At 39.3% G+C, this 18,745-nt stretch overlaps 2 protein-coding genes across 2 annotated transcripts; one reads left to right on the top strand and one right to left on the bottom strand.

Moving 5' to 3' along the window:
- The first annotated feature begins 2,015 nt into the window (after positions 1-2,015).
- LOC127101748 (uncharacterized) lies at positions 2,016-3,000 on the top strand. The gene is made up of 2 exons (XM_051039195.1): positions 2,016-2,236; positions 2,343-3,000. The coding sequence occupies exons 1-2, from the start codon at positions 2,016-2,018 to the stop codon at positions 2,998-3,000; spliced, it is 879 nt and encodes a 292-aa protein (XP_050895152.1).
- Positions 3,001-17,333: 14,333 nt separating this feature from the next.
- On the bottom strand, positions 17,334-17,822 carry LOC127101747 (uncharacterized). The gene has a single exon (XM_051039194.1). The coding sequence runs from the start codon at positions 17,820-17,822 to the stop codon at positions 17,334-17,336; it is 489 nt and encodes a 162-aa protein (XP_050895151.1).
- Between the last annotated feature and the right edge of the window lie 923 nt (positions 17,823-18,745).

Here is an 18,745-nt window from a genome sequence, read left to right as displayed (position 1 = left end):
TGGCTTCTTGGGAATAATCTTGGGAGTTACAAGATCTTATATTGAGAGACAGTGGGGTACACGACATAGACTCGAACTTTGATATATCTTTTGATAGTCTTACGACCATGATTCCATATTTTTACCTTAGCAGTTTTACTAGCAACACGTCATCCATCCTAAAGCATAACATGCTTTGGCGAGAGCTATTTTTAGTAAAAATGTTCAGGGCATGGACGTAAAGTTTGATATCACCACAAGATTGAAAGAAATTTTTATTTGTATGGAAGCAACACATGCTCGAGATTTTATCCTTTATATTCTTATTGAATGGCTAGACCAAGATATGTCACAGATAGAGTATTATAATACTCTTAGATATCGCCTTATGATTCCCTTATTTCCTATTGATGATGTTTTTCCTATTTGTCGTAAGACGTGTTTGGATACATTTTGGGAACACGTGATTCATTATTAGGAGCTTCTAGGATTCAAATACAGACATGACCTTGTTAGGGATATCCTATTTGATATATTTAGGTGGGTCAGAGTATTTGTGAAGAAAGTGGTGTCTGTGAGTTTCTTAAATAACCCGATGAAAGGGAGATCAATACTTAGGCCAACATATGTTTGGGTGTACAGCTGGAAAGGATGGAAACATGAATGTGTGGAATTGAATCTGGTTTCTCCATTGGTGGGACTAAGAATTTGAGGTTTTAGTATGGGAAAGGAAGCTCTCAAATTCACTTTAAGTAAAGTGGTCAAACATGAGAAAGTATGATCTGACAATCAACATGCTTTCATATCATTTCCTAGCACCAAAGGCCTTAGATTATTACAAAGAGTCTAAAGGCTCATGCATAAAAATGTTATGTCTAATAGATCAATGGATGTAGTTTTTAAGAGGTTTGTTTTATCAAAATCTCCTTTGCCTTATCATAGAAGACCTTAACATCTTTCTCAGACAACGGGTTTCACTCCACCCCCTAAATCCCATTGTTTGTAGTGTAAGACCCCTATGACACATGAAAAATAATAAGGACCATAAATGATATTTAGATCAAGGAACATATTCAATAGTATAGCAATTGTGCAATGGTTAATCTCACTCATAACAAGGACTAAGTCCCTTTTTTGAACAAGTTTGTATGAATCCCAAAAGTATGACTTTATATGAACAACAAATAAATTTATATTGAAAATTTCCAGGAGACCATGAATTAGAAGGATTTGAATATTCCCATCATACTTCACAATAGGATACATAGAGGCAACATCTAATAACTTGGAATCCCTTCTGACAATTAATTGTTCATCACCACATTGGTGTATGACACAATTATGCAACTTGATTTTATCATCCAGTTATATATCTCTCCTTATGGGAATCATCATTTTCAACTGAAAAAACTCAAAATTACAAGTATTTTATAACATCTCCTTTTGAGTAGATAAGCCAAGATATGAAGCATGGTTGGGTGATATCAATTGGATACTAATAATGAAATATTTTATAATTTTCTCAGAAATACCACAATAAAATCCATCTAAATAACTTTAAATATGGATACAATTTTGTTGAGGTTCCAATAAGAATTCTTTGGACAATACTAGAAGTAGCCATGAATCCTTAACAACATAGCCAAATAAGGAAATGATCTTACTTGCCACCCTAGGACTTTTAGTATGTTGTAGAGGAAATAAAATCCCAATTAAAAACATTTTCATTAAAGTTCTCATTGTATTGATCTTCTAATAGAGGTAACACATCTTTGTGTTCTATCTTAAAACTCCATAGAAAAGCAACTATAAATTTTTCCCAACTTGGTTGTGGATGATAGTTGTGCTACCAATGCCACCAAGTAAGTGGACAACCTTCAAAATTTTCTGGTTTGGAGGAAGATCCCAAAGATCAAGACATTGCAAAAGCTACTCACTTGAAAATTCCAGAGATCAGGGATCACATGACCAGAAAAGGAAAAATGTTTGGCTTGACAGCTAAGTTTCTAATGAACAAAGCTTGGTATTTTTCTAGAATGAGGAGCGTGGATGCGTTTGAGGCTGTTTTTGCTCTACTTGTCTATGGATTGTTCCTCTTTCCTAGTTTTGATAACTTCGTTGCCATGGATGCCATCAAGATCTTCTTAATAGGAAATCTAGTTCCTACTTTGCTTGCCGATGCCTATCATTCTGTTCATATAAGGAATTCTTATAGCGGAGGAATGATTACATGTTACGTGCCTATGTTGTACAAGTGGTTTATTTCTCACTTGCCTAGGTCTCATGAGTTTTGGGATCTTAAGGATGGTCTTTTATGGTCACAGAAGATTATATCGCTCACATTCAGATATTGTTTGGTATAGTCGTGGCTATGATGGAGTTAGTATCATTGATAGTTGTGGAGCATTTTCTAATGTACTTTTTCTTGGTACAAAAGGAGGCATCAGTTACAACCCAATCCTAGCTCGTCGTAAACTCGGTTATCCAATGAGAGATAAGACAAAGAATATTCACTTGGAGGGTTTGTTCTTTAAGGAATGTGAAGATTGCAAAGCGCTCAAAGAGAAGATTGTGCATGCTTGGCGCCATGTTCATAAGCTAGAAAAGAAAGTTTTAGGGAAGACAAATTGTGTCTCCTTAGAACCTTATCTTAAATGGGTGCAAGATAGGGCCATCAGCTTGAAAATTCCTTATCCTCGCCAAGAGCCTGCCTATATCTTCATGACTAATGCAGAAAAGATGAAGATTTCTTTGACTAAAACACAACGAGAAAGGGACGCTTGGAAGAACAAGTATCAAATCATCAACAATGAGGATGAAGAACTTAAAAGGAAGTTGAAGATGAAGAATGAAGAATATCTCTCTAACAAGAAGAGGAAGGTTCAAGAGGATTTATTTTCCTATGGCGTTCAGTCAGATACTTCATGGAAGTTGATCATGGACAAGCTTGTGCTTGAGAAGGATGAGATGGAAGAACAAACTAAGACGCTTAACTTGAGGCTACTAGGGGAATTTCATTAGTACTTTGTTTAGCTTTTATGTAGCTTTGTTTAGAAATTTTGAAAGTGTACTCAAACTTTGTAACTCTCTTTGATTGATGAAATGAGTTTCTTTTAGCCATTGTTATTTTCCTTTTAATGTTCATAATTATCTCTTAAGATCCTTGAAACTTTTAACATTTTCATTTTCATTGCATTCATGCATATTTCATTACACTAGCATTTTTTTCCTCAAAACTCATTCCCTTTATCTCCTCTCCAGTTTCCACACTGAGACCCTCAACCAGTACAACACCAGAGCTTAAGCCTGACGTAGAATGGTCAAGTAAGAGCAAGAGATGGAAAGAGTCAATGAACAACTTACAGATCTACGTGGGAATATAGGTCAAATTATGGAGATGTTGCAAGTAATGCGTGCAAAGATGGATACTCAACCCACAATTGTTTATGAGATCGTCAATCCGGTGATTAATCCTCAGCCAGCAGTTACTACTCCAGAAACTTGGACTCCCTTTGGTCTTCCTTAAGGTTTTGTGCCTCCTCCTCAAGGACAGTCCACCCAGCACATAGTTTGACTAACTATTGAAGTTAATCAAGTGATTCCCACTTTTGCACCCACTGCCATGCAAACTCGAGTTCAATCGTACTTCAATGATTATCAACAAGTGTATGATATACCTTATATTTTTGAAGAAGGTGATGAAATACATGAAAAGATGAGAGAAAATGTTGAAACTATTGAGAAAAGGATGAGAGCAATGGAAGGTGATCAGGTCTTTGGTGCTCCTGCTAGAGAAATGTGCCTTGTATCTAGATTGGTGATCCCCGCAAAATTCAAGACACCCAAGCTTGATCAATACGAAGGAGCTACTTGTACCAAAAGTCATCTCATCATGTACTATAGAAAGATGGTAACTCACGCGGACAATGACAAACTCATGATCCACTATTTCCAAGACAGTTTGAAAGGTGCCTCTTCCAAATGGTACTTGACCCTTGACCAGACGTGCATCCGTTGTTTCAAAGATTCGTATGATGCTTTCATCAAACAATACAAGTACAACATGGATCTAGCTCCTGATAGAAGGCGATTGTTGAGCATGTCCCAAAAAGATCCTAAATCCTTTAAAGAATATGCACAAAGGTGGAGAGAGCTGCATCTCAAGTGGAACCTCCATTAACTGAAAAAGAATTGGCAGATTGGTTCGTCGACACAGTGCGACCATAATTTTTTAAAAGGATGGTGGGAAGCGTGACTGCAAGTTTTCATGACTTGGTGGCCATGGGTATCAAAGTGGAACTTGGCTTTAAAATGGAAAGATGAGTATTGTAGCTAGTAATTCCAACAACAACAACAACAATACCAAGAAATTCTCTAGCAGTTTCCATAAGAAAAAGGAAGGAGAAACAAATGCAATGATGAGTAGTAGAAGAAAGAATTAGCCTTGTAAAAAGCAACAATCTTTTTCTCAACAAAAGTATGTTCAATAACCACAGTTTGCTCAACATCCGTATGTAGCAGCTATTACACCAACTTTCAATCAACAAGTCCTAGTGTATCAGTCGACTCAAGTAGTTCTAATCTTTCAAACAACACCCAACGCTCCAACTTATCAACAAGCGCCCAACGCTCCAGCTTATCAACAAAGGACTCCAGCTCCGCGCCAAAATGCTCCATTTCAAAATAGAAGATAAGGTGGAAAACCTCTGATTCCTCAAATTCCTATGTCTTACACTGAATTATATCTGTCATTGTTGAAGAAAGGGTTAGTTGTTCCAAGACCTTTGGGACCTCCACCAGACCCTCTCCCATCATATCGCAATCCCAATGCATATTATTTGTTCCATGAAGGTGCCCCAGAGCATGATTTGGAATGTTGTTATACCTTAAAGCATATTGTGAGGGAATTGATTGAGAAAAAGATTCTTTTATTTGGGGATACTGGTTCAAATGTCAAATATAATCCTTTGCCCACTCATGGGTATTTCGATAGCATATTGATGATGAGCCTGATAAAAGTCTGATTCTTGATGCAGCCAAAATCAAGACTCCGCTCAGAGATTTTCATGCAACGTTAGTGGAGGCGGGTTTTTTGAAGAATTGCCACAAGAGTTGTGAAAGATGTATTATTGGTCCTAAAGGATGTGAAATTGTTCGAAAGGATATTCAATAATTGATTAACCAAGGTGTGTTGCAAGTAAGCAGTCGTATGAAAAAGAATGAGGTAGCAGTGATTGAACCCATCTTCAATCTACCTGAGTCAAGTATTATAACACCAGTCTTCAACATGCCAGAGCATGTATTCAACATTCCAGACTTTACTAATTTTCAACATTCCAGAATCAGTTGAACTAGTCTTCAATATGCCTAAGCCAGTGGTTGTCCAAAGGCCTAGGTCTTTTCCTTTTGAGAATACTAAAGCAGTTCCTTGGAAGTATGATACGGTTGTGGTTAACCAAAGGTCTGAGAAAGAAGGTCTAAAGATTACAAGCAATCATATAGCAGTGGGAAGTAGAATGACCCGTAGTTGTCGCATTTATACCCCTCAGTTCAACGTGGCTTCGCCAATTCCACCGAAACAAACCACCACCACTGTTACCGACAAAGGCAAATGGGTGATCCCAACTGATGAAGATACTGAATTTCTAAGGATTATCAAGAAGAGTGATTACAAGATTATTGATCACCTGCATCAAACTCCTTCAAAGATATCCATTTTGTCTCTTCTCATGAGTTCTCCAACTTATAGGAGTGCCTTGCAGAAATTGTTAGCTCAGGCTCATGTCACTCACGACATTATTATTGATTAATTTGATGGGGTCATTTCCAACATTACAGCATGCAACCATCTCAGCTTCAGTAGAGAAGATTTGATGAAGGATGGCCAAGACCATAACCGTGCTTTGCACATAAAGAAGATACCCTAACAAGAGTCCTTGTGGACACTGGCTCCTCTTTGAATGTTTTACCTAAGAGGACGCTTGCTAAGTTGGCATATCAAGGGGCTGAGATAAGGCCAAACGCATTAATTGTCAAGGCATTTGATGGATCGAGGAGGACCGTCATAGGGGAAGTGGAGCTTCCAATCTTGATTGGTCCACATGTGTTTGAAATTACTTTTCAGGTTATGGACATCAATCCAAATTATAGTTGTTTGCTTGGAAGGTCGTGGATTCATGTCGCTGGGGCCGTGACTTCCACCTTGCACCAAAAAATGAAATTTGTTATTGATGATAAGTTGGTGATTATGTTCGGTGAGGAAGATATTATGGTAAGCCACCTCTCTTCGTTCAGTTACATTGAGGCTGATAAGGATGCTATGGAAACTTCTTTCCAAGCTATTGAAATAGCCAGCGTTATCCTTATGGAAGTCGAAGAACCAAAGGGGAAGGGTATTCCATCTTTTGCATCATGGAAGAAAGCAAGATGAAACATTGATGAAGGAATTCCCGGAGGTTGGGGAGATGTTATTGACGTCAAAATAAAGCTGGACCATTATGGGTTAGGTTACAAACCAACTAATTCTAAGAAGGGAGCATCAACCTCCATCAAAGGACGTCCGAAAACTATCCAAGAAGTGTTTGTCAGCACTACATATCAAGTCAATGCTATTGATGAAGATCTTGAAGATAAAGGCTTGAGCATCCTGGTGTACCAGTGTGATGTGGCTTTGAACAATTGGAAGGCGATTGAAATCCCAGAGATGTTTCCTTTGTCAAAGTAATTTGTTGTTTTTCTTTGTTGTTTTCAAAATTCCATAGCTATGCCCAAAGCTATTAGACTATTCTGTAGGGCCACCTTTGCATTTTCAAGATTATATCAATTAAGGCATTTTGTTAAATTCCTGTTTGTTCATTTACTACTCTTTCTCTTTCACTTTTAAAGGAAAATGGCAATCTTTCAAAACCATTAAAATAAAAATCATTTTCCTCTTGCATTCCTTTGTTTTTTTTTACTTTTAATAAAAGAAAATCATTTAAACATGCAAAATAAAAGAAAACCTTGTTAAATCCAATGACTCTACTTTCACTCCTAACTTTGATTCACCCATCTACCAAGCTGAAGAAAAGGGTGAGGAAGATTGTGATGTTCCTGACGAACTGGTAGGATTGGTTAAGTACGAGTATACAAATCTCCAACCACATCAAGAGTAGGGAGAGACAATCAACCTTGGCACCGAGGAAGCGAAGACATTATTGTTCACAAATTACAACTCCGACCAGATTATCCGTCAGTAAAACAGAAACTCTGAAGAACAAGATCAGACATGGCTTTGAAGATTCAAATAGAGATTAAAAGACATTTTGATGTTGGCTTCCTCACAGTTTCAAAGTACCCTCAATGGGTAGCTAACATTGTGCCAGTACCTAAAAAGGATGGCAAGGTCAAAATGTGCGTGGACTATAGGGATTTGAACAAAGCTAGTTCGAAAGACGATTTCCCTCTCCCGCATATTGACACCTTGGTTGATAACACTGTTAGGTTTTCTATTTTCTACTTCATGGATGGTTTTCAAGTTATAATCATATCAAGATGGATCCCAATGACATGGAAAAGACCACGTTCATCTCACGATGGGGAACTTACTACTACAAGGTTATGCCTTTTGGTCTCAAGAACGCATGGGTAACCTATCAAAGGGAGATGGTCACCCTCTTTCATGACATGATGCATAAGGAGATTGAGGTTTATGTGGACAATATGATTTCCAAATCACAGAGTGAGGAGGATCATTTGGACCATTTGTTGAAACTATTTGAGCGCCTTAGAAAATTCAGATTGCGTCTGAATCCAGCTAAGTGTACATTTGGGGTCCGATCGGGGAAGTTACTTGGTTTCCTTGTTAGTCAACGAGGAATTGAAGTAGACCCAGACACGGTCAGAGCGATACAAGAAATGCCAGATCCACAAACTAAAAAGCAAGTTAGAGGTTTTCTTGGAAGATTGAACTGCATTTCCAGGTTTATCTCCAACATGACTGCTACATGTGAGTCTATATTCAAATTGCTCTGAAAGGATCAAGCAATTGAATGGAATTATGATTGTCATCAAGCTTTTGAGAAGATTAAAGGTTATTTGAAAGAACCTCCTATCTTGATTCCACCCATTCCAGAGAAGCCTCTCTTCATGTATTTGACTGTGCTCGAAGGATCCATGGGTTGCATACTAGGTCAACATGATGAAACTGGAAAGAAAGAACATGTCATTTACTACTTTAGCAAGAAGTTTACTGACTGTGAAAGCAGATATTCACTTTTAGAGAAAACTTGTTATGCTTTAGCATGGGCTGGCAGACGTCTTAGGCAGTATATGATCTGTCACACTACTTTGTTGATCTCTAAAATGGATCCAATAAATTATATATTTGTGAATCCTTCTTTGACTAAAAGACTTGCCTGTTGGCACATGTTGTTATCTGAATACGACATCCAGTACGTAACCCAGAAATCTATCAAAGGAAGTGTTTTGTCTAACTACCTCGCTAATCATCCTGTTGAAGACTATGAGCCATTGAAGTTTGATTTCCCAGATGAAGACATTATGTTGGTGAAAGATTGTGAAAACTCCAAGCCTAGATGAAGGTCCCGAGCTAGGTTCCTGTTGGAAGATGATGTTTGATGATTTCTCCAATTGCATAGAGCTGAGTTGATGAATCCCAATGGTGGGTATACTTCTTTCATAGCAAGATTGTGTTTTGAATGTACCAACAACCTTGTAAAGTATGAAGCATGTATCTTGGGTATTGAAGCTGCAATTTTGACACCCGAATCAAGGTCCTTGAAGTATATGGACACTTAACCTTTATGATCTACCAAGTCAAAGGCGAATAGGAATCTCGTGATGAGAAGTTAATTTCATATCGTGCCCACATTGTAGAATTGATAAAGTACTTTGATGAAATCAACCTTCATCGTGTTCCGATAGCAGAAAATCAGATAGCAGATGCTTTGGCTATGTTAGCCTCTATGTTCCAAGTCAGATTTCTCAATGAGGCACCACTCATCATAATTGAGCAGAAAACTGCGCTAGCCTATTGTCTATTGGTTGAAGAAGAAACTAATGAGAAACCATGGTTCTATGATATCAAGAACTACTTGCAAAATCAAGAATACCCAGTGAATGCAACAACCCTAGATAAGAAGACTTTGAGGAGGTTGGCATCCAAATTCTTCCTTAGCAACAAGGTGCTATATAAAAGAAACTATGACATGGTTCTGCTCAGATGCGTAGACAGATACGAAGCAGACATGTTGATCAAAGAGATTCATGAAGCATCATTTGGAACTCATGCCAATGTACATGTCATGTCTAGGAAGATCTTGAGAGCTGGTTATTATTGGTTGACCGATCGAAAAAATTACAAGTGTATTATTTTGCCTATTAGTAATAAAGGGGAAATTCCCTGAATGTCGACCTCAAGGACTGCAAGTTAATATTGAGTTCAATTCATCATTCAATTAAACAAAAATTATAATTGGGGTTTTTAAATTCAAAATTATAAAAATAAAGGCAAAAGAAAATAATGATGAAAAATAAGGGTTTGCAAGGTAAGAGGAACAATGCCAGGGAAGGTGTATGATTTATCCCTGTAACAACTCTGAGTCACTACTGCATCAACGAATATCAATTACTACCAGTTCTCAAGGGTATTTTCTCCCAAGTCCTTGGTGAGAAAACCTTTAATCATTCTACCCTAATTTCTATGTCCATAGGCAATTAGGGTGAAGTTAAGCTTTATTATATCAAGAATGCTCTGATTCATACAGGGTATCCCTAGTATTAAGTGATATCTACTGCAGAGTAACCTTATGAAAACCTTACCAATGGCGGTCCAGCCTAATTGATAACCATAGAACAATCTCGATTGGTCCAAAAGAGAAAGAATTAAACACATCAAAAGTTTACCGTAAGAATAATATTATAAATGCAAATGTAAACTCAAAGTTATTACAATTCTAAACCAGGGACACCCCCTAGCATTTGGGGGTTTAGCTACTCATATTTTTCAAAACGAATGCAAGATAAAAATTACACATTACAAATAATTGGATGACTTGAATCTTTAATCGCTTCCGCTCATGAAAACCTTCCGCTCTCCGAATTCCTTGATCTCTGTAATACTTGATTGCTTGACAATTTTGGTGTTTGGCTCGTTCCAAGATGCTTTTTTGTTTGGTAGAAGGTTCCCTTATATAGCGAAAATTCCAAGCAAAAGGTGTACAACTCCACCAATATCCTCAAAAGCCCGATGATAGAAAGCCCGAAAAAAAGAGAACTTATGGGCCTAGGATGACACAGCCCATGTCAGCTGACACGGGTGGATGTGTCAGCTCACTACTTAGCTTGACACGCCCATGGAGGAGTGACACGACTGGGGAAAAGCCTGACACGGGCCGTGTCAACTGACACGACCGACCGTGTTAGGTTGCTATTTCTTCTGATATCCTCCTTCTGCCTGACACAACCCATGTCAGGTGACACGAGTGGCCGTGTTAGGTGACACGGGTGGCCATGTCAGGCCTCATGTACTGAATATTTTTCATTCCTTCGCTTGCTGGAATTCCGCATTGTCTCGCTCCGAGTTCCTCGATTCTTCCACCTGGACCTGTTGGACAAAAACACAGACATCCTACGCATAAAATCACGAAAATATAAAGTAAACATGACAATGAATGGAAATGCTAAAATATCATACGGGAATTAAAATTGACTTTAAAAGTACCAAAATGCTTGCATAGTGTCTCAAAATCCTCGGTTTCTTGTCGGATCAGTAAAGAAAACCTAATGAAAATGGTGATTGATCACAACCCCAAACTTAGCTCATTGTTTGTCCTCAAGTAATATTTCAGATGACACGGCGTGTCACTCCCCAAGATTCTTTATTTTTTCGTGACACTGCTGAGATCATTCGTTAATGCCTTCACTCTTCCTTTTATAGTTCATGCTTTTCCTTGTGAGTTTTCCGTCGTACTTCCACTTCGAGGTACCGTTTCACCTGTCATCTTATATCACATTCTCACCAAGTCTCTCGGGGTTAACGTGTTTTCACTCATAACTCAGAATATGCAATACCGACTCATAAGTTTGAATAGTTTCTCCTTTCATATTGCCTACACCCAACACACACTTTTTGAGGTCTATCGGGTTGTAACAGGGCTTGGGTTATGGTGTGGATATTCCAAACAAAATGGGAAACAAGTGCTTTTTTTTTCACACTCACCTTGGCTTTTGAAACTTATGGGGTCTTACCCTAAACTTAGAATTTCAACACAACTTAATAATATCAACTTGACTCCGAACAGGGTAAGGAAGTATTTTGGCCGCGGGGTACATTTACGGGGTTAAAAAACAATGGATACAGGCTCAAATGGGGTTTACAATGGATAGACTTATCGAGAAGGCTAGAAAGGCTCAAGGTTATATTCAAACAACGTGCCTCAGTGTGTGTGTAGATATGCAGTGACAATCCCAGAGAATCTACGCAAATTTAGAGTGATAAAGACATACCTGAATATCGCTCATGATGATCAATGTGTTTGGCTTTTTATGACTCACCCTGTTAGGTAAAGCTTGACAACATCCACAGTACCTCTAGTATGGTGCAACTTCTTCCTTACTTCGGAATGCACATGGCACTTATGTTGGTTAAGTTGTATACGTTGCATCCGATCTTTCTTCTTTAGCAGTGTCGACTTCCTGGGAAGATCCTTCACAACAAGCAATGGTAAGTGGAGTGATCATTTCAACCACTCCAACTCGTGATCATTACTAATTTCACAATAAAACCATAGACCTGAAACACTTGCAGCATATTATACCCTAAAACAGAAAAAACAAATATAAAACCGTAATAATGTAAAATTATAAAATTATTAGAAAAGTAACAAAATACTGAAAATAATAACATAAGCTCTCCCCCACACTTGAACCAAACATTGGCCTCAATGTTTGTGAACAAGGGAGAAGGAGGAAACTCACAATACTCTACTAAGGAGGTGGGTGTGGAAAATGTAGCATCAATTGCCGCATCATGAGGCTCATTTCATACAAAATTGCCCCCTGTCGCGCCTGCTTGATACCCTGTTGTGTTTGCTCAGTCCTTAAGTCGCCGAGCTCAGTTTGTACCCAGGTCCATTGGTGGGTGGATCAGGAATAGGATCCTGCATCCTGCTGGGCAGACTCTGGAGGTGGGGGTACAAATTGTTCCAGAGGTTCCTCCTCTTCTGCTTCTATTGCATCCACATGGTCACCTGCAAACTGCTCACCTGTAGCAAAGTGCTCAGCTTCGTGGCCTTCCTTAGTGTCGGAGTCAGCACTTACATATAGCCAGTTTGCACAATCAGTAATACTAACTCTTTCCGGATCCGGAAGAGCCATAATAAATCGTTTATGAATGAGAACAAAATAATAACTGGGAGCAACAATAGTCATACCTTGTTGTATCAGAGTTGACATGTCAATTTTAGTTTTACCGACAACAGGAGTGTCTTCAAGTAAAACCGCCTGATACCCAAAATGTTCAGCAATTTGGGTGATCATGCCTCTAACGGAGATGCCTCTAGAGTCCGCTCGACCAACCCTGTCAAGATAATCAGATGCAAAGGAAGCTACATTGATGGTTTTGTCTTGCGCCATCGAGTACATAAAAAATAACTCTCGCTGAGTTTTTACATCTGTGTTATCACCCCGTCCGAACAGGGTGTAAACCAAACCCTTCTGGGCATAGCGGAAGCATGGGTTCTGGATTTCGGAGGCTTTAGCACCCTTGGAGGTGTAATTTATCCTCCCCGTGATGGCAATCCAGAGGTCTTTTGGCGAAAACCCATCTAGGGCCGCTCCCGGTCCGTACAACGGGAGTCGGAGTATCCTTGCCAATTCTTCCACAGACAATTCATGATAGTTATTGAACAGACGGAAAAGTAAAGTCCCAAAATAGTACCTGGTGGTGTCAATCCATCTCTTTTTGAGTTGGAATTCCAGCGTGCTTAAGAATTCGAGAGTGATGCGCTCATATGTCGGCGCTTCAAGGCTCATAAACTCCAATATCCCTAATACGTGGAACATCCTGTCCACTTTAATTTTTAGCCCTAAAGCGTTCAAAGTGTGCTCGCACATATACCTGGTAGGTGTGAGCTTTCGTTTCTGGTGGACTTGATACCTTTTTTCCTGTTCTGAATTGTCTAATAGAATGTTGTGCGGATTTAGGTTTCTATTGGGTCGCTTCCGTGACCTTGACATTTCAGCTATTTGTTGCTTTCCGGTTAAAATTCTCCTCGAGGGCATTTTGGACCTGCAAAAAAAATGAAAATTTTGATATATGGAGTTAAAAGATTCTGAAACCGTGGTTAGAACGAGGGTGAAGAATGGAGTAATAGTTGTAAAGGGTGTTATTTCGATAAGGTAATGAAAGTGGTAGTTATGGAAGCTTTTAGGGGGGAGGTTTAATAGAGGTTTGGCAAGAGTTTTAGAGAGAAAGAGTGAGAAGGATGAAGTTTATGAGAGAGAAAGTGATATTTATGGTTAGAATCTGATTAATGAGGAGGGAGAAAGGTGGGTGAGGCGTGGTTAAGTGGTAATTAAAATGGCAGGTCCCACAAAAATTACATTTTTAAAAAAAAAATATTCCGTCTTCCTGACACGGGTCGTGCCAGCTGACACGGCCGCCCGTGTCAGGCCACTGCCACGTCCCAAAAAGAATAAAACCTTCAGTGCTCCTGACACGGCCTATGTCATCTGACACGGGTGGCCGTTTCAGGCCACTGCCACGCCCAAAAAGCATTCAACCTTCAGTGCTCCTGACACGTCTCGTGTCAGCTGACACGGGTGGTCGTGTCAGGCCAGTGTTTTTACTTCTTCCACTTGTCTGTCCAAGATCCTGACACGGACACCCGTGTCAGACTGCAAAATTGACTGTTTTTTGGATCTTTCCTTCCGTTTATCTTCCGGTAGCGTTCTTTTGTTCGTCATGTCTTATACAATTATTAAAGTGATTTTCCCCTCCTTTGTAGAGCTCCTGTGTAAACCTACAAACATACACACACTAATTAAAATTAAAATTGCGTGGGTTGCCAGCGCCTCGTTTAACGTCGCATGGCTCGATGATCCTTCCTCTTTTCAATTTAGACGGACTTTGTCTATCAGACCACCCGCCTGGTCTTGTAGGTACGGTTTGACTCTCTGCCCATTTACCGTAAACGTGTCCCCGTTTATCGGGTTTCTCAGTTCAATGGCTCCATGCGGAAATACCTTTTGTATCATAAAGGCTCCCGACCATCTCGACCTTAGTTTGCCCAGGAACAACTTCAACCTAGAATTAAATAATAATACCAGTTGCCATTCCTGAAGTTCTTTCTTCTGAATGTGCCGATCGTGTCATGTTTTGGTTTGTTCTTTGTATATCTTGGCATTCTCATACGCTTGATTTCTAAATTCTTCTAGCTCTTATAATTGAAGAATCATGGATTTCCCCTCTTTGGAAATATCATAGTTGAGAAATTTGGTAGCCCATAATTCCCTGTGCTCGAGTTCGAGCGACAAATGACAAGCTTTACCGTAGACTAGTTGGTACGGGGGGGATACCTATTGGGGGTTTTGAACGTTGTTCGGTATGCCCATAGCGCATCCTCTAGCTTGATCAGCCAATCCTTTTGTGACACGTTAACTGTCTTTTCCAGAATCTGCTTCAACTGCCGATTCGATACTTCAACCTGTCCACTTGTTTGAGGATGGTACGGTGTGGAGATTTTATGCTTTACATTGTATTTCCTTAACATATTCTCCATCAGCTTGTTCAGAAAGTGGGTACCTTCGTCACTAATTAGGGCTCTTGGTACCCCAAACCGAGCAAAGATATAATTCTTTAGGAAATTGATCACCACTTTAGCATCATTCGTGGGTAATGCTACTGCTTCCACCCATTTTGACACATAGTCAACTTTCACCAGAATGTACTACTTCCCAAAGGACGGTGGGAAGGGTCCCATAAAGTCTATTCCCCACACATCGAACAGTTCTACCTCCAACATGGCATTCTGAGGCATCTGATTTCTCTTTGATATATTACCTGTCCTCTGACATATGTCACATTCTTTAACCATGCCTTGTACATCTCTGAACAGTGTAGGTCAGTACAGTCCAGACTGGAGGACTTTTGTTGCGGTTCTATCTCCGCTAAAGTGTCCTCCATGTTCTGAGTTGTGACAAGCTTTGAGGATGTCCCTTTGTTCTTCCTCCGGGACACATCTCCTCACCAGCCCATCTATTCCCTTTTTGTCCAAGAACGGATCGTCCCACACATAAAACCTGCAATCATGCAAAAACTTTTTCCTTTGGTTAGAATCAAAATCATCAGGTATTAGTCAACCTACCATAAAATTCACATAATCTGCGAACCAAGGGATATTCGTAACGGCTAGGATACGTTCGTCGATAAACTCATCTCTGATGGGGTGTGTTTATTCTGTTTCTTGTATCAGAGTCATCCGAGACAAGTGATCTACAACCGTGTTTTCACTCCCTTTTTTGTATCTGATTTCCAGGTCGGACTCTTGTAGCAGTAGGATCCATCTTAGAAACCTCGGTTTTGATTCCTGTTTGGCAAAAAGATATTTTAAAGTTGCATGGTCAGTATACACAATTATCTTTGACCCCAAAAAATTGGACCGAAACTTATCAAAAGCATAAACAACAACAATGAGCTCTTTCTCGGTGGTTGAATAATTCATTTGAGCGGGGTTTAATACGTGACTTGCATAGTAGATCACATGCAGAAGCTTCTCCTTTCGTTGCCCTAATACTGCCCCTACTACATTATCACTTGCATCGCACATGATCTCAAAAGGGAGAGACCAATCAGGGGCAATAACTATGGGGGTAGACACTAGTTCCTTCTTCAGGGTCTCGAAGGCTTCCCTGCATTCTTTGTCAAAAAGAAACGGTATGTCTTTCATCAGTAGGCTAGTTAGTGGTTTTGGGATCTTGGAGAAATCTCTTATGAACTTGCGGTAGAACCCCGCATGTCTCAAGAAGATTCATATGCCTTTTTCATTCACTGATGGTGGTAAATTATCTATTACCTCCACTTTTGCTATGTCCACTTTGATGCCTTGATTGGAAATATTGTGTCCCAATACTATCCCTTCATGTACCATGAAATGGAACTTCTCCCAATTCAGGATCAAATTTGTCTGCTGGCATCTTTCTAACACAAGTGACAAGTTAGTTAAATATTTATCAAATGAAGAACCGAATACTGAAAAGTCATCCATAAATACTTCCATATGCTTTTCGATCATGTCAGCAAAGATTGATGTCATACACCTTTGAAAAGTGGCAGGTGCGTTGCACAAACCAAATGGCATTCTTTTGTAAGCGAAAACACCATAGGGGCATGTGAAGGCAGTCTTCTCTTGATCTTCAGGGGCAACCATAATCTGATTGTATCCCGAGTACCCATCGAGTAAATAATAGTAGTCATGACCGGCTAACCTTTCATACATTTGATCAATGAATGGTAACAAAAAGTGGTCTTTTCGTGTTTCCATGTTCAGTCTCATGTAGTTGATGCACATTCTCCAACCTGTAACAGTTCTGGTTGGAATTAACTCATTCTTCTCATTTTTAATCACCGTAGTGCCCGCTTTTTTTGGTACCACATGGACTGGACATACCTATGAGCTGTCGGAGATAGGGTAAATTAATCATGCATCCAAAAATTTTACAACCTCATTGCGTACCACTTCTTTCATGGCTGGGTTAAGTCTTTGTTGTGGTTTCACCATCGGCTTGTGATCATCTTTCATTAAGATCTTGTGCATGCAAACTGTCGGGCTTATACCTTTCAAATCCTCGATTGCCCATCCGATTGCGCCCTTGTATTTTTTTAGAACTTGAATGAGTTCTGCTTCTTGGACACTTTGTAGACTGGCGTTAATAATAGCTAGGCATTTTTTCTCAGTATCTAGAAATACGTACTTCATATTTGCTATTAGCTGTTTCAGATCTGCCCCTGTTTTGGGTTCTTGAGTGATATCTGATGGTGGAGGTGGTCTTAAATCTTCCCACCGATGTGGTTTAGATCTAATCCATTCAGGTTACTTTTCCATCATAGCGAGCACCTCAGAGTTACCCTCATCTTCATTACTTTCAAAAATTGATAGATTCAAAACACGTTCTAACGATGATTGGGCCATTTTATTTTCAATTTCTTAAGCAATTACCTGATCTATCATCTCTACAGTGTGGCTTGTGCCAATATCATCTTTGTATTGCATTGTCTTTCGCACATCTATCTTTAGCTCTTCATCATAGACTTTGAGGGTCATTGTTCCTTCCTCTAGGTCTATCATGCATCGTTATGTCTCCAAGAATGATCTTCCCAATATGAGAGGAATCTCCTCATCTTCGGGCATTTCCAGAATGACGAAGTCAACTGGGAAAACAAACTTGTCAATCTTTACCAGAACGTCTTCCACAATCCCATATGGTCGCCTAACAGAGCGATCAACAAACTGAAGTGTCATCCGAGTATCTTGAACGGTGCCAATGCCCAATTTCTTGTAGATGGATAATGGCATCAAGCTCACACTTTCTCCTAAGTCAATCAAAGCCTTCTTGAATTTTCTATCACCAATAGTGCATGGAATAGTAATCGATCCCCTATCTTTCTTTTTCATTGGGGTTTTCATACCTTGAAGAATGGCACTACATGTTTCAGTCAGGATGATCGGGTCTATATCAGTGGAGTGCTTTTTGGAGATGATGTCTTTGATGAACTTGGCATATATTGGCATTTGTTCTAATGCCTCATAAAAAGGGATATTTATTTCAAGCTTTTTGAACATTTCTAGGAACCTCTCAATTTTTTTTTTCATGTTGATCTTTCTTCTTCTATCTCGGAGGGTAAGGAAGTTTGATGACTGGTTTAGGAACTTTTCCTTTATCCTTTAAAGGTAGCAGTACTACTTCTTCATCTTGGTCCTTGGTTTCCTTGATTTCTAAATCCACTTCTAACAATCCATCTTCCTCCATACTGTTTTCTTCCGTTGACTTCCAACTTCTGGTTACGACATCGTAAACATTGTTATGTTCCCATAGATTTGTTATCGTACCATTGGGTAGGGTGCCCAGAGCTTGAGAATTTGAAGATAACTATTGTCCTATCTGACCCATTTGGACTTCAAGATTTTTTATGGAGGCAATGGTGTTTTTCTGATTGGTTCTAGTTTCTTCTTGAAACTGCATGTTATGGGCGGCTAATTTCTCAATGGAGATCTCCCATTCTGCCTTTTTAGGTGGCTGTTGTTGATACTGAGTTTGATATTGACCTGTACCATGTTACAGAACATTCCCTATCTGATCCTTCCAGGAGAAATTAGGATAATTCTTCCAACCTGAGTTGTAAGTGTTGGAGTAGGGATTATTCTTCTTTAGGAATTTGATCTCTTCAATTTGTTAGGGAGTAGTAAAGTAATAAACCGTGTGATGAGGTCCATTACATATTTCACAAGTTCTAGCCTGAGCTGGCTGGACTTGAGCTATTTGTTGAGTACCTATATTCATAGCTTTTAATTTCTTTTCTACTTCGGCAACAACTGTGTCTTCCAGAAGAATTTTATTTGCTTCCAATTTTAGATCAATTACCCCTTTCGGGTGACTAGTACACCTATCGTATAATTCTAGATGCTCATTAGCCGATATTGCTTCAATAATCTTTTTAATATCGGTGGTTGTTGATAAATTTGTTGAGCCACCAGCTGCTGTATCG

This window comes from Lathyrus oleraceus, chromosome 7 (genome assembly GCF_024323335.1).
Source record: "Lathyrus oleraceus cultivar Zhongwan6 chromosome 7, CAAS_Psat_ZW6_1.0, whole genome shotgun sequence".
Taxonomy (NCBI): Eukaryota; Viridiplantae; Streptophyta; class Magnoliopsida; order Fabales; family Fabaceae; genus Lathyrus; species Lathyrus oleraceus.
Note: the sequence above shows the minus strand (reverse complement) of the source record. Positions and strands in the feature narration are given on the sequence as shown.